Source organism: Canis lupus, chromosome 28 (genome assembly GCF_011100685.1).
Source record: "Canis lupus familiaris isolate Mischka breed German Shepherd chromosome 28, alternate assembly UU_Cfam_GSD_1.0, whole genome shotgun sequence".
NCBI lineage: Eukaryota > Metazoa > Chordata > Mammalia > Carnivora > Canidae > Canis > Canis lupus.
This window is the reverse complement of record NC_049249.1, coordinates 18,119,504-18,136,533: the sequence shown is the minus strand read 5'-3', so window position 1 is coordinate 18,136,533 and position 17,030 is coordinate 18,119,504. Positions and strand designations below refer to the sequence as shown.

The 17,030-nt window shown below is 37.5% G+C and overlaps 1 protein-coding gene and 1 long non-coding RNA gene across 3 annotated transcripts in view; both read right to left on the bottom strand.

Moving 5' to 3' along the window:
• Window positions 1–5,767: 5,767 nt before the first annotated feature.
• LOC102155227 overlaps window positions 5,768–17,030 on the bottom strand; it is an 81,807-nt gene continuing 70,544 nt past the window's right edge. The window contains exons 7-8 of one of the 2 annotated variants that reach the window (XR_005380573.1): window positions 14,852–15,042; window positions 5,768–5,888 (exon numbers count right to left, since the gene is read on the bottom strand). This is a non-coding gene — a long non-coding RNA (uncharacterized LOC102155227). Of the gene's footprint in view, window positions 5,889–12,886; window positions 13,462–14,851; window positions 15,043–17,030 lie in introns of those variants that run through there. The other variant, XR_005380572.1, reaches the window with a different exon arrangement.
• Window positions 7,777–8,190, bottom strand: LOC100687619 (peptidyl-prolyl cis-trans isomerase NIMA-interacting 4). Its single transcript, XM_038578742.1, is given in 1 exon segment — window positions 7,777–8,190. A coding segment is annotated over 1 exon segment (396 nt). The 5' UTR covers window positions 8,173–8,190.

Genomic DNA, 17,030 nt, shown 5'->3' with positions numbered 1-17,030 from the left:
TTCCTGAGATTCTCATTCTATGTGGATGATCCATCACACAAGTTACACAGAGATAAATATTTTTTTCACTTTTGTTCTTTTTAAATCACTATTTTTTCTGTTACTGGCTACAGATCTGTGACTTCATAATAAAACCAAACATAAAAACAAACTACCCCCCACCTTACAAGGTCATAAGTTCTGCCTTTTACTTTTGTCTTATTTTTTTCCCATTAGTATATAATTTGTGGGAAACAGAACTGTCCATGTTATCAAGTATGTCAATGAAGACTACATCTTTCACATTCCTCTGTACCAAAACAATGAAACAGAGAAAGAGAAAAAGAGGAAGAAAATAGTAATTTGCTCAATGGAGAACAGATAGTAGTGACGGTGGTACGCTGATGGAACCAAATAGTAGTCCTTAAGGTTTTGAGGAAATTGAGTAAAGTGAGGTTATACACACCTATTATTAGCAGATCTCAGATGGTATGTCCAAACCCTATCCTTGTTCATAAGCAAGAGTAGCAGGGAGAGAGGAGATTTTATCCTACATTTTTAGAGGAATTAAATGCTGTATTTTTCTGGATGGGTTTTTGACAAATGTTTTCTTAAAAATGCATCAACTTGTTTGCTTTGGTTTGTTGTCTTTTCTAAGTGAATCTGAGAGATTGGGGTGAGAAGTGGGGCATGGGGAAAAGGGAAGGTATAAGAGCTGTACTGATTGAGAGTGATTCAGGCCAGAGACTGGCAAAAAAAAAAAAAAAGTATATATACATATATGTATGTATACTGTCTTTATGTGCCATTTAAACCCATTTAAACCCATATGAAATGGATATTCTTCATGATAGGCACAAAAACTCCTGGTTCTCTGCTAGGCACATGTATACATATCTTGCAAAGGAGGGGACTCTACCATCCTCCCAATTAACCCTATTACTTGTTCACTGGAACATGAAAGCTCTTTCATGGAAAGAAGTAATTTTTAGGGGAAGAAGGAGATGTATATTAGACATGAATAGTTATCTAGATAGCATCATTTCCCCATTCTTCCTTCTTAACAAAGTCCCTTAAGTAGCCTGTGTGCCTGGAGGAAGATGATCTCATTCAGAATTCTCAGGGTAGAGCTGATTGGCAGAAAGGAAGGTAATACTTTTAAAACAGTGCTTGTTCTAGAATGGGGCATCTGACTTGGTCCAATAAGGCTGGAAGAAAGATCATTTACTCCTTAATGATGAAAAATGACGTTTAATTTTAAATTTTTAGCTGCTTGATGGGAATAAACAAATAGGTAATCCAAATTATTACTGGCAACTATGTTTCCATAAGTGCAACTATCCCAATGTTTAAGCCAGTAGTGTAATTGGAAGAACAAAGAAACAGGACCCTAATAACACTAGTGAGCTGTAGAATTTACATACCCAAATCCTTCCCTGATACAGGACTTATTATACTTAAAATGTCATTTCCATAATCTTTAAGGCAGTCAAAGAAGGTGCTTCTGATACTTACAAACCAAAATCTTCCTAAACTCGGAAGGAAATGACACTGGAACATTAAGAAATCATTCCTTATTTCCTGCAATTAAATTTATATAAAGAAGAGAAAGTGAAAGAACATGTAAGGACTCAGGATGACAAAAGACAGGACAGAAAAAAGGAGATCTAAAAAGTCACAGAAAGTGGAGACTGGCTGAGCTCAAAGAAAACCTCCATAAATTCACAATTTCCCCACAAGCTGTTTTAAAACTAGCTAACTCTAGACTAGAGGGCTGCTGCTTTTATTCTGTAATAATTTCTTAAATCCCTATCATGCACTTAGAGTAGTCAAAATTATAGAGACAGAAAGTAGGATGGTGGTTGCCAGGAGCTGAGAGGAAATGGAGGGCAAGGAAGTTAGTGTTTAATGGGTATAGAGTTACAGTTGTATGAGACAAAAAGAGTTCTGGAGAATGAAGGTGGTGATGGTTGTACAACATAACGAATGTATTTAATACCACTGACTGCACACTTAGAGATGGTTAAACTTGTAAATATTATGTTATGTGTATTTTACCACAATAAAAAAGTATAAGAAAAAAATCCACACCATGTATTAAGCCAATAGAAATGCAAAAGATACATACTTAGCTGTCAAGAAATTTTCAATATTAAAAAGTCCATAATAACCTCTAAATTTTTTATAGTTTCTTCTACTTACATTATTTCATTTAATGCTTAGAATAACATTGTGGGCATGTATATATTTCCCCATTTTATAGTCAGTGACTCAGTTTCTATAGTCATATAAAAAGGAATCTGTGAAGTTAGGGTTTCAATCCACCTTGTTTTTTACACTGCACTACCATCTTTGGATATTAAGATTCTCTATCACATTGGGTATTGTAATCCATTTTGTAGAGGAAATTTCTGGGCAATACAGTAATAACAGTACTCCCCCAAGACCCAACACTTTGATACCAAGAAAGAGAATGATATTTTGGTATGACCACATTGTTTGTTAGATGGAGGGGTATAATCCAACATATGATCAGCAGTCACAAGAACTGGAAGAGAGAAAATGGTCCAAATTGTGATTGAATCCCTTAGCTTCAGATTCTAAAGACAGTACTACACCAGAACTAGCATCTTAGTGCCTGGAAAGGGACCAGACCAAATCCTTTGCTTTATCATGTGTCACATCTTTTCTCAGAGGAGAAGTAAAAGACACAATTTTGAATCACAATTCCTGAGAGTTATTAGTGCACTAAGTATCAGTGAATGAGCTCTGCTGGTTGCAAATAAGACTGACAGGAAGCTGTACTAATTGCAGCACAATTAGCTAAATAATGGAGGAAAGGCAAGGTAATGAGTTGGAGAGTGAAGAAAAGAGTAGGCAAAGGTACCATGGATCATTATTAGTGGATCATTTGTGATTTTTTTTTTTTTGCATGGTTCCATTTACCTGTCATGCTCCATCTAAGACTTTTGTATAGTTGACAATTGCCCATAGGTTAATATTTAAGCAATATAACATGTGATATATAATCTCTTATAATCTGGCACATATGAAACCTGTCTCTTCTAGCATTATATGTAGTTCCCTACATTTATCAGATCTCTTATATCTTTAAGTTTTCATTAATTACTATTTTTTCTGGCTGGAACATTCTCTTTACATCTCTTGGAAATATTAACTATTAAAATGCTTCAAATTCTTATCATTCAGATAATGGTAAATAATCCACTTCTAGATTTACCTGCTGTCAACATTATTGAAGCTCTTTTAAATATTCTATTCATACTTTTTTTTTTAATTTCTTGTCCATATGGGCAATTCCTGAAGATAGCACTATGTGTTGCTCACTGTTTCATTCCCAGTACCTGATTTGTCATAGTTATTAAATATTTGTTGGATAAATTCTGAATGACTTTATACAGTCCTCTAAATATTTATGCACTTACTTTCTCATGAATAACTTGGCTGTCAGAAAGGACAGAGTTTTCTGCACTGGTTTAAGTTAGAGCTCATATAATTCAAGGAATATTTTTGTATTATAAGTCTATGATTCAGTGTGTTACTAATAAAAAATTAAATTGCATGCACCTTATTGTTAGAGATGGCAGAGTGAATACATATATTTCTATTTAATCCATTCCCTAAGCCACATAAAGATGACAGAAATGTTTTAAAGCATGAAATACTATGGAATAAAACAATGGGGGATAAGACAATAAAAAGATTTCAGAACCTGGAAACAAATGGAAAAGTGAAAACTGACTTAGCAGATCCCAGAAATCTGAATTCTGTGCTTAAAGTGAGAAAACCAAGAAGAAGCCTTATGTATAAACCCCTAAAAGATGTAGGACTTGGGGAAAACAAATAACTTAGAAGTGGGGTTTAGCATGGGAATAAGTGTCTTGTCTGAAGATCTCATTAGGAAAGAGTAAAATCCATGTAATGTGTAGTGACATGGCTGATGAGTTGATGGCTAGAAGTCTATTTTCTACAGCGGGCGAAGTAGGTAGTGTTTTCATTTGGGATTCCAGACACGTTTTTTTTTTTTTTGTTTTTTTGTTTTTTTTTCCAGACACATTTGAATGAAAAAATTCATTTCTGGGAAAATTTTAAAAGAGGGAGAGAGAGAAAATAAGTGAAAGTTTCACAGTAAATGTTGAATGTCTTTTCCAGTCTTCTCCTATATGATTCCCAGAAAAGTAGCAGCCAGTTTATACCCACCAAATGGGAACACTGAAGCAATTCTTGGGGATCTGACCAACTGGAGCTAAAAGACTGAAAAATACTGACATTAATGATTCTCAAAAAAACAGCCAATTCAGATATGCTAGAGTTAGGATCATACTGAATAGCTCCAATCAAATACACAGGGTTTCTGATCAACTCTATTCAAGCAAAGACAAGGCTTACTAGACATTTGAAACAAGCATTGGCTATGGAAAACAGATACCAAAGCTAAATGAACAAGTAACTCTTCTCCATTTTAGTTTCTTTAGTGTATTACTGTCCATAGTTTCTTTATTAATATTCTCAAAAAGATTAAGTAGCTATATTGCATCTGTGCAACAAGAACAGAAAGCTACCTAAAGGAACATGCATAGGATGTACATGAGATCTTAATGATAGAAAAAAAATAGAACATTTAGAACATAAAGTAAGGAAATAACCTTAATTAAGGAGAGCAAAGCAGAAGAAAAGTGACAAAGAATAGAAGGTAAATGATTCAGAAACTGCAATGTCTGAATAAAAAGCAGTCCAGAAAAAAGAGAGAGAAGAAAATAGAGGGATGATATCATCAAAAATGTAAACTTTTTTTTCTAGAACCGAGAGGCATGAATATCTAGAAAAAAAGACACCAAAGAACATTACTGAGAATTTGAAAACATGAGTGATAAAAACAAAGTTCTAGAAGCTTCCAGATAAGGAGAAAAAATATTTACATAAAAATTATGAATAATAATGGCTTGGAATTTCTCCCAAATTAGCAACTTCAGCTGTTAAAATGGGATAGAAAAATGTCTTCAAAATTCTGAGAATTTTTTTTCCAAAAGAACTGTATATTCAGAGCGTCAAGATACTTTCAGTTGTGCCAAAAAATAAAAAAAAAGTTACCTGCTATACACTCTGTCAGGAAGTTACTGGAAAAATCTTATACTAATCTGAGGGAGAAAACTGAGAAAGACCAAATGTAATGCAGGAAATAGAAGAGTCAGCAAAAGAGGTAAAACATTTCCCTATAATGTCTTAAGGGGTTTGCACAATGACATTTGTTCACTAGATTTAGCTATTTTTTTTTAGAATGGAAATGGCTGGAAAGGAGATATTTCTCTAAGAAAATTAAATTCATAAAAATTTAATTTCATTGCAGGTATTGAGAAACAATTAGCTCAGCTAGTAAAGAATTTGGGATTGGATCACTGATTTCCTCTTATACAGGAAAGGAAACCAGCCATATCAAATACTACATGTCTCATTTATGAGCAGTGTTAACATGGTAAGAATAATTTAAATAATAAACATTGACCGATTTTCACTTTACAACTATGTCAGAAGGATGTTGGGGCAGGGATAGTCAGGATAGTGATGAAATAAGTACATTATTATCTTAGTCTACAGACAATTTTTTTAAAAGAACTAACAATATAAGCTTTACTTAGAGATTTTTTTTCCTCGTATGTTGGTAATGACTCTTCTGTGTATTCAATCAGGAAGAAACACTACATTCTTCAACTTGATCTCTCAGCAATGTTTATCACTCTCTGAGTCAGTCAAGGAGCATAGAGGAACACCTATGGGAAGTTCTGAAGGAACATGGCAAGTGTGAGAGAGTCATATCATTTCTGTCCCAACTGGAGTGATAGAATTCAGTCACATGGCCATTTCTAATTGCCTCAGAGGTTGAAGCCTAGCTGTGTATCAAGGAGAAATAGGAAACAAATTTTGATGAACAGTTAGTATTTCTGTCACAATTTGTGAAACTATTTGATTCTTTAAGTCCATGTACAGCCTACTGTTTCAGCTATGATATTTTTCTTTATTTATTTATTTATTTATTTATGATAGTCATACACACACACACAGAGGCAGAGACACAGGCAGAGGGAGAAGCAGGCTCCATGCACCAGGAGCCCGACATGGGATTCGATCCCGGGTCTCCAGGATCGAGCCCTGGGCCAAAGGCAGGCGCCAAACCGCTGCGCCACCCAGGGATCCCAACTATGATATTTTTCTAAAACGATAAGTAGACCAGAAGGAGTCTGGCATTGTTTTAATTATAAAATTTCATGGAAGTTACAAAGTACTTCTTGTCTGGAGTAACTTTGTTCCGTGCTTCCTATAGGGGAAAGTCAATGGTCTTTCCTAAGAAGACAAACTATAAATTAAACAACCTAATCCTAAAATAAAGACAGAGAAGTGGAATTATCTCTATTTTACATAGGGAACAACTGGATTCTTGAATAACTGACAGACACAAAGTTGGTCATTTACTCATTCACTTCTCTGATATTTATTAGAGCGTCTACCATAGGCCAGTCATCATCTATGTGCAACAGATATGGCAGCAAACAATCCAGACAAGCTTTCTGCTCAGATGAAATGTTAATCCTAGAGAGGTTGTCCAGGGCAGAATGAAGATTCTAATTCAGGTGTTCATTCTGAAAGTTCAAAAGATCCCCACCAACTCCTGAGGTGCTTCTTTGGCTCATACATTTCCTATATCGCATCTCATCAGTTGCACTGAAATAAATTCTCTGCAGCTATACAATCAGAGGGAACTTCTCCTATTTACACAGTCAACAAAAGATGCAAATTCTCTTTGGGAGAATTTCTGTGAGTCAAAATCACACCCCTTTTTTCCCCTTACCAGCTTTTGAATGATGCTTCACACCAGTGAGAAAAAAAAGACATGCACATTCTCTTTCTGGACCTCCATTGCTTTCCTCCAGCAATTACAGAGGCACTTGTGACAGGCACTTTTTTTTTCTGGCTGCCTCTAAGACATGTTAGGCATGTTCTTCTATTCAAACAGACCTGGGATAGTCTAGTTTCCTGTTATGATGTCTGTAACATATTTATCTAGCTGCCTGAAAATTCACCAATTGTTTCTGTTTACTTCATTTGGGAAAACATCACCCTCCAACATCCCTACTTGCACTTACATGGTGTATGCTTAGTGTATTAGTTAGTGTTAAGTTTAGTGAAAGAGAATCTTTTACAGAAGAGTTCTAAACTTGCACTGAACATAAGAACAGTTACAGGAAACACAAAAATTCTAGAAGAGCTGTCCTTAGGGGATAATCATTCAACTCATTGTTCAAAGCAGGATAATTTTGAGAATGAGAGATGATGCTGTTAATGTCAGTGATATTGAGATCACAAATATAAATAGTATCTTGGACCAAAAGGAAATGTGAGCATTCAAGAGTAATTTCACTTTCTTTATCCATTGATGAATGAATGGGTAAACAATATGCGGTACATACATCAATAGAATATTACTTAACCTTAAAAAGGAAGAAAATTCTGATACATGCCACGGCATTATGCCAAGTGAAATAAATCCGTCACAGAAGGGTAAATGCTATATGATCCCATTCACACGAGGGTGGTCAAATTCATAGAAGCAGGGAGAAAAATATGATGGTTGCCAGGCACTGAGAGGAGGGGGAAATATGGACTTAATGTTCAATGAATATAGAGTCTAAGTTTAAAAAGATAAAAATGTTCTGTAGATAGATGGTCGTGATGGTTACACATGTAAATTTATTTCTTTTTTTTTCAGTCTTTCATACCGTTTTATTTTCTCCCTTCAACCATAATAATATGATATCCAAATTTTGTCCTGATTGGAGGGTCGGTAAACACAGGCTTATCTGGACCACTTACAGGCAAGGCAAATGCTGCTTCTTGAAATGGTCCCACCATGGAACCTCTGGTCATCCAACCCAAGTCGCCCCCTTGCCTGGCTTTATCTTCACTATACTGTGTGGCCACTTCATTGAATCTCATTCCAGACTTTAACTTTTCCATGGCTTCCATGATTTTCCCATGTTTTTCACACAGAATGTGTCTAACCTTTATTGTATTACCACCACCTTTGGGACCCTAGACCTTCTTGTCAGAACTGTCACTCCCAGAGGTGGCTCCCCCTTTCCCCCCTTTCCTGGAACCGCTCTTTCCCTTGGGCGGCATCTCCGAAAACTGAGACCGAACCCTCAATGGCTTCCTTCGCCGCACAAAGTCCCTGTAAATTTATTTCATGTCACTGAACTATATACTTAAAGATGGTTAAAATGATACATTTTATGTTACATATATTTCACCACAATAAAAAAATGATTGACTTCACTTTATCTATTGGGAAAATGTTAAAACTAGGACCTTCATCCCAGGCATAACACATCATGATCCTAATTAAGAGTCATAGAAGTTAGGGTGTGGTTGAATTACCCAGTGTTCCCCTCTGTTATTATCATTTGAAGGACAACATGAAAAATCCAATGGAGATTTACTCCTGGCAAAGCTGGTCAGAGAACTCAGACAACCTTCTCACCTCCCTCCTCAACCTAGACTTGAGTACAGACCAGATATTAGTGACCATGGCAGGCAAAAAATCTGTAACTAAGACAGCAGATTTGCTGGCTGCTCCAAAGCAAACTCTTTGGTTTGGCTGCTGGCTCCCCCAAAGCAAACTGCTTGATTTGCTTATTAAAGGAAGCAAGGTGTACTCTCTCTTCCTGAGAGTCAGAGGCCCAAAAAGCCAAGAGGGAAAAGATCTAGGCGATCAAGAGGAAGCTGATCTTACACCATGTGAGTTTCAGATAGTGGCCCAATCTGCCTTTCTATTAATGCCTCACAGATGTCAGGTTCTTCCCAGGCTCAGCAATCACCCCAGAAGCCCCCATATGCTATATAGCTATATCAAGTGAAGAGGAAAACATAAAGGGGTGAAAGAGAACTGAAAACAGATTCCTCTCCAACAAAAAACACTTTTAACCTTTGCTTTTCCTGTAGCCTCGTAGACACACAACAAAAACATTTTCTATCCCTTTAACATCCAACATTGGAAAGTATCACATTTTCTTCTTCACCTTGTGGCCCATCATTTTCTACGCATGCCATTCTGTTTCCCATTTACTCCTGAGGTGGTACACAAAAGAAAGAACCATTTGGAGTGCACATCACAAAGAGGGAGGGGGGTCATGGTCCTTAGATGCAAGGTGGACTGTTCTGGCACTGTGTCAATCCTGCAATCTACTTTCCTTTCTCCTGACCTACACTGATTAACTGATTCATATGTCTATGACCTCTAATCCTTAAGCCCCAACTTTAGAGCAAGCTAAAGTTGGGGCTGAACACAATGGTGTTAACTTCTGGTTCCTGTTTTCCATAAGAATCCATGCCACCTGCTTCTCCCTCTGCCTGTGTCTCTGCCCCCCTCTCTCTCTCTCTGTGACTATCATAAATAAATAAAAAATTTAAATTTAAAAAAAAAAAAAAAAAAAAAGGGATCCCTGGGTGGCGCAGCGGTTTGGCGCCTGCCTTTGGCCCAGGGCGCGATCCTGGAGACCTGGGATCGAATCCCACGTCGGGCTCCCGGTGCATGGAGCCTACTTCTCCCTCTGCCTGTGTCTCTGCCCCCCTCTCTCTCTCTCTGTGACTATCATAAATAAATAAAAAATTTAAATTAAAAAAAAAAAAAAAAAAGAATCCATGCCACCACAGCTTAGGGGTTCCATAAATGCCAGTGCTCCTGAGAATGTCCAGGTTCCTGCCCCAAGGGATCCTATTCTATAATAACAATCTATAGATTCTGGAACAGCTGGTGTCAGGAATGCCTCCTCACAGGCCCTGTGGGGCCTCCGGGAGGAAAGAATTTCAAGAAGATTAGAGGATGAACATGTTCTGAAAGACAGCACACAGTTAGCCTTGACTGCAAATTGGGTATTTTATTGCATTTGTCTGATGGATAATCACAGATAAAGACTTTGATCTTTATCCCCATGGCTGCAATAAGAAAAAAGGCAGGAACTCTGTGTACTACCGTTTATTTCTTTTTTCTGCAGTTCCTGGAAAACAGAACCCATTAAAATGCTCAGAAGAATCTCTCTGTTGTCTTCTTAAGCATCAAATCAAGTGCTGCTGTGTGTTACTGCCCCCACCTCCCTCCACTGCCATGGTAAGAAGGAGAGAGGGAAAGAATATGAGAGTCTTCTCCCTCAGCAGAGAGATTCATGGATAGGGAAGAGGAAGAATGTTAAAGGGGAGAGAAGAGAAAGAATGGAGGATTAGATGCTGAGTATCAGAGAAAAGAGGAGGAAGAGAAATTACTCTGGCCATTGTTGCATGGCAGCTGGAATGCCATGATCAGATCAGGGCTTTATTTCTCGCACACAGGACTCTGAGGGCCTATGGCCTGGAGTGGCAATGTCAGGAAGGTTTTTCCTCCCTCTGTAATTGTACCAAGTGGTGAAACATTCCACAAATTTGAGAACTGAATCCAAATCAATCAATCAATCAGCATGTAGGGAAGCAGTAGCAGAGTTCCAGGAGCCTGATAGCCTAGCACAGTGCTCCTTCCATCCCGCGATGCATTTAACTGAGTCCACTTGTTATCTAATCAATATGATTAGTGATGATGTTCATTAAGGACAAAAGGGTAACTTTCATCATAAAATGAAGATTAATGTTAACTTTTATGTGCCCTCACTAAGAAATCAGCCAAAGACCAAATGCTTCAAAGCTTGAGATAAATTCTGGTGTGCTGGAGCAGATGTGTATGGTTGCACAGGGCACACTGATGTGCTAGCACCCAGGGCCCAACCCCGAGGGAGGGTGTGGGTGCAGGACCACACATATTTCATCCTGTTTTGACAGACTTCAATGTAATCATGTACCATTGTATCCAAAGAGGACAACACACAGAATCATTTAGTTTTAATGTGAGTTTGTGGAATATTTTACATGTTTAACATATTTAAAGTCTTAATTCTGTATCTTAATTTTCTCATGTTTTAATGTACTGGCATACCTCAGAGAGATTATGAGTTTGGTTCTAGACCACTGCAGTAAAGCCAATATCATAATAAGGAGAGTCAAATAAACTTTTTGGCTTCTTAGCATTTATAAAAGTTACATTTACACTATACTGTAGTCTATTAAATGTGTAATAGCATTATGTCTAAAAACAATGTATATACCTTAATTACAAAATACTTTACTGGTAAAAAAATGTTAAGTATCACCTGAGCTTTCAGTGAGTCATAGTCACTGACCATAGATCTCACCTTGTTTTACTGTGTTTCACTTTATTGTGCTACACAGATAGTGCATTTTTTACAAATTGAATCTTTGTGGCAGCCTTGCATTGAGCAAGTCTGTCAGTGCCATTTCTCTGCATGCATTTGCTCACTCCCTGTCTCTGAGACACATTTTGGTAATTCTCAAATTTGAAGCCTTTTCATTATTATTATATTTGTTATGATAATCTGTGATGTTATTATTTTGATTGGGTGCATCACCAACCACACCCATATAAGATGGTGAACTTAAATGATGAATGTTGCATGTGCTCTACTATACTTCTTATTCCCTGAGATATAACTATATTGAAATTGTAAAAACCTTACAATGGTCTCTAAGTGTTCATGTGAAAGAAAGAGTCACACATCTCTCACTTTTAAAGCAAAGGCTAGAAGCGATTAAGTTTAGTGAGAACGACACGTCAAAAACCAAAGCAGGCTGAAAGCTAGGCCTCTTACACTAGTTAGGCAAGCTGTGAATGCAAAAGAAAAGTTCTTGAAGGAAGTTACAAGCGTTATCCTTGTGTACACACAAATGATAAGAAAGTCAAACAGCCCTGTTGCTGATATAGAGAGAGTTTGAGTGGTTCAGATAGAAGATCAAGCCAGCCACAATATTCCCTTAAACCAAAGCCTCATCCAGAGCAAGACCCTGACTCTCTTTAATTCTATGACAGTTGAGGGATAACAGGAAACTGGAGAAAAAAAGCTTGAAGCTAGCAGAGGTGGGGTTCACGAGGGTCGAGGAAAGAAGCCATCTCCACAATGTAAAAGTGCAAGGTGAAGCAGCAAGTGCTGATGTAGATAGAACCTGCAGCATGTCATCCAGAAGATCCAGCTAAAGGTAACTACACTCGACAACAGATTTTCAATGTAGACAAAACATCCTTCTATTAGAGAAGATGCTGTCTAGGACTTCCATAACTAAAGAGGAGAAGTCAGTGCTTGGTATAAAAAAGGCAGGATGACTGATTCTCATATTAAGTGCTATTGCAGCTGGGGACATTACATTAAAGCCAGTGTTTGTCTCCAAGTCAGATGAGAAGAGGGAGAGGGAAGGGGAGAGAAGGAGGAAGAGTTTATGTGTGTACACCACATTTTAAAAATAAAGATATAAGAACAAAAACAAAACAAAACAAAACAAAAAGCCAGTGTTCACTGATCATTCTGAAAATCCTAGAACCCTTAAGAATTATGCTAAATCTACTTTGCCTGTGTACTATAAATGGAACAACAAAGCCTGCATGATACCACATCTATTTACAACATGGTTTACTGAATATTTTAAGCCCATTATTGAGACCTCTGCTCAGAAAAAAAGATTCCTTTCACATTCCTACTGCTTACTGACAATGCACCTGATCACCCAAGAACCCTGATGGAGATGGACAATGAGATTAATGTTGTTTTCATGCCTGCTAACACATTATCCATTCTGCAGCTCACAGATCAAGGAGTGTTTTTGAATTTCAGTCTTAATATTTAAGAAATACATTTTGGCTGTAACTGCCAAAGATACTGACTCCTCTGATGGATCTGGATAAAGCAAATTGAAAGCCTCCTGGAAAGGATTCAGCACTTCAGATGTCATTAAGAACACTCGTGATTTGTGAGAAGAGGTCAAAATATCAACATTAACAGGAGTTTGGAACAGGTTGATGCCAATTTGAGAGGTTCAAGACTTCAGTAGGGGAAGTAACTGCAGATGGGGTGGAAATAGTAAGAAAACTAGTATTAGAAGTCCAGTCTGAAGATGGGGCTGAATTTGTGCAATTTCATGATAAAACTTTAATAGATGAGGAGCTGCTTCTTATGGATGAGCAGAGAAAGTGGTTTCTTGAGATGGAAACTACTCTTGGTGAAGATGTTGTGAAGACTGTTGACATGACAACAAAGGATTTAGAGTATTATATAAACTTAGTTGATAAAGCAGCAGCAGGGTTTGAGAGGATTGACTCCAATTTTGGAAGTTCTGCTGTGGGTAAAATGCTATCAAACAGCATCACATGTTACAGAGAAATCATCCGTGAAAGAAGTCAATCGATGCAGCAAACTTCATTGTTGTCTTACTTTACGAAATTGCCATAGCCACCTCAATGTTCAGTAAATGCCACCGTGATCACTCAGCAGTCATCAACGTCCAGGCAACAACCTCCACCAGCAAAAAAATTATGACTTGCTGAAAAGTAGAATAATGGTCAGCATTTTTTTAGGGATAAAGTATTTCTTAATTAAGGTATATACACTGTTTTTTTTAGATGTAATGCTATTGCATATTTGATAGACTCTAGTAGAGTCTATCAAATATGTACTGGGAAACCAAAAAATCATTCAACTTGCTTTTTTGTCATGGTCTGGAAATGAACTTGTATATCTCAAAGGAATGTCTGTAACCTTAACATTGCATGTACCCTAAACCCCACTTGATTTTTGAAATGCCCTGTGTGTGTGTGTGTGTGTGTGTGTGTGTGTCTTAATGGTAGAGAGGGAAAGTCTTAAGGTGAAAAGAATCCTAGGTTGAAGATTAAATTGCATGAAATGTTAAGAATTGCCAGGTTTGTTCACCAGCCCTTTACTTATTTACTTTTGGATGGCAACATAAGTCCCAGAGCAATTAATTATGGGCCTAGTCACTGGAATCACATATTTACCAGGTACAATTTGTAGAAATAGTTAAAACTTCTGGAAAGGAAATAAACCTCTAAGGTTGTCTCAGAATCAGGTACATCGGGCATGGTTTTTGAATGACACATGTAAAAGAACGACCCCTAGTGGTAAGAAGCCAAAGCTACAGGATGTAATTAAAGAACCTGCTCTGCCTGGGTTTGAATGGAAACGTATTGAGTTATAAAGCAACGTGAAGCATCCTCGAGGAGAGCACACAGCTGCCTGGATTTATCTCTAATAGTTTAGCAATCCCACTGGAGTAATTCCAAAGGCCCCGTTCCCCATAGAAGCCTAGACTTAGACCATCAGCTTGTAGGGAACTTTTCTTCTAACTTCTCTTTCCAAAGAGCAACACTATGCACAGTATTACTTTCAGTTATCCATCCAACGTTTACCTGAAAGGTTCCAGTCACAAAACACATTGTGGTCAGCATTTATCTTCCCCTTCCTCTCCCCCCCCCCCCCCCGCATAACAACAAACTCTATTTCTTGGGGTGGGGGTGAGGCTTCCTTCATGTGCCTAATTTTGGGGAAGGGGTAGGAAGCAGAGATTACTCTACTTCTTAATATAGACATGGGATGTAGAAGATCTTTCCTTTCTCAGCTCCTTTACATCTAGGATCTAAGCATGAACTAAGAGTAGATAGTTGTATATTCCTGCTCAGGAATGTGGAACTAGAATGAGGCAGTGATTTACAGTGGCAGTGGGAGCATGCAGAGTTCATGTCTAGCAGATGGGGTGTGTCTGATGCATTTAACATATCGTGCCATGGCCAGATTATATCATCCCCAAATTTTGTACTCCCTTGATTCCACTCCTTTCCAAACCTCCTCCTCCAAACTTTCAACATCTTATAACATCCTAGTAAACCTCCTGCTTAGGCAAAATTGGTTTCTCTTACTTGCAACCAAGAATCGTAATGTCCCTTGTCTACTTCATCACTGGGATGATGAACAACTTCATGTTATATATTCCCATCAGACCTGGTGCTGCATTCTTCTGCAATTTGATATTCCTTTGGTCTAACGTGAAATTCTTCTTCAAGTGTTCACATTATTTTTTCAAAGCCTTAGTATCTTCATATTAACATTTCTGTAAGGATAGAAAACCATCTATATAAAGTTGAATAACTAGAAGACAATTGCCTAGATATTTTCATTAGTCTGAGGTGGTGGTGCTATTATTGTTGAGACAACGATCTTCCTCATAGTATCTCATAAAACTTGTTGACCTTATGGTGCCCCCTACCATCTTGGAAGTAGACAATGTAGTGGCCTTAGTCAAGCTCAAAGGTATAAGATGTCTTATTTTTCCTTCCTTGAAGGAATCTTCTCTAATTATCCAGTTATCTAACCAACCTTCATCTACCTCCCACCTACCCTTAATCACCATGCATTCCATATTTCACAGCCAAGGACATTAAAAGGAAAGACGGAAAAAGAAAATTTGTCTATTTTTCTTCTAATATATGCCTCCAGAATCCCTGACTTTCTTGTGTCAACTAGAACTTTTAAACTTTCCAGATTCATCAGGACACGTACACTACCTTCGAGAAAGCTTCCCCACCTCAGTTAATGATAGTCCCCTCTAAGTATCTCCACATAAAAATGAGACTGGACAAATTATATAAATCTTCCATAGTAAATAGAATACAAATGGATCATGGAATTATAATTAGATTTCAAACACCAAAAAGGCCCAAAACTCATCTTGGAAATATAGGAAATTAGAGGAGGTACCATACACCAAGAAGGACTTCTAGCCAGGAGAGAAGCAGGCTCTGACCGGCTAATAATCTTTAGTCCTACAAGCTAGAGAGTCAGCATGGCTCATTCCAACTCAATTTGACTCTTTTTTTCTAAGATTTTATTTATTTGAGAAAGAGAGAGAGAGACAGTGTGAGAGCATGAGCAGGGAGGAGCAGCAGAGGGAGAGAGAGAAGCAAACTCCCTGCTGAGCAAGATGCCCAACACCAGGCTCTGTCCTAGAACTCTGAGATCATGACCTGAACCAAAGACAGACACTTAACTGACTGAGCTACCCAGGCACTCCTTTCTCATTTCTCTTTCTTTTTAAACCTCATTAAAATTCTATAAAATTTCTATCCAGAGTGAGACATCTTAAATTCTCGTTATGAGAATTTGCATTCGAAAATCAATAGTACCCAGAATTGTCAGAGAAAGACTCCATGCACAGTTGTATCCTTACTATCTCAAGAAAAAGAACTTGAGCAATGTAAGTTTTTGGTGTTCTACAGCAAGGAGAGGTTAACCAGAAGATGAGTGTAAGCCTAAGTTATTTGCCTGAATTTTCAGATTACCAGTGCTCCCATGTATTTCCTTTTCCAATTCTATAACAGGAAATGAACAGCCTCCAAACATCTTCCTTTGAACAAACAGTGCTTTAATTGCTTCAAATGCATCTTTACGGCAATTACGGTGGATCTGCTAAAAACCTACAACGCATTTAAACAAAGCTTTCAGAAGCAATCAGTTGTCCTATTGAACAAATATGGACAATAACTTTTTTGTAGCTGGTTGTTACTACTGTACATTCATCAGAACACAAAATAGTATATCACACTGAACTATTCTAGAAATTAGCATCAGATTGAGCTATGTGGGGGAAAAAGTTATCAAAAAACTCAAGTGGCCTTATAAGTATAACAACATACTGGAAATTTTGATAGCAAGATATTTCCAAGGAGTCAAATTATCTGTAGAAGGCAAAAAGGAGACAGACTATACATAAACGCTATGCATAAATGGTCCCACAGCTGCTAGACTATGTCTCCCTCCTACAGTGCTTCAAATGCACACATTAACACATAACCTCAAATGATATTTACCTTCATGGTAAATAACCATGACTCAAAACATGCACACACCTACACGTGATTTAATCCTACAATTTAATCCAGTTTAATATGTTCTTTTTTTTTTTTTGCCTTGATATCCTCTACATAATTTCCCCCCTTTTGCTATTATTGAGGAATAAAGTAAATATGTAAATTTGTACATCACAAAATCCATCGATTTTGAGTGCACAGTTGGCTCAGGCTTGACAAATGTTTACACCTA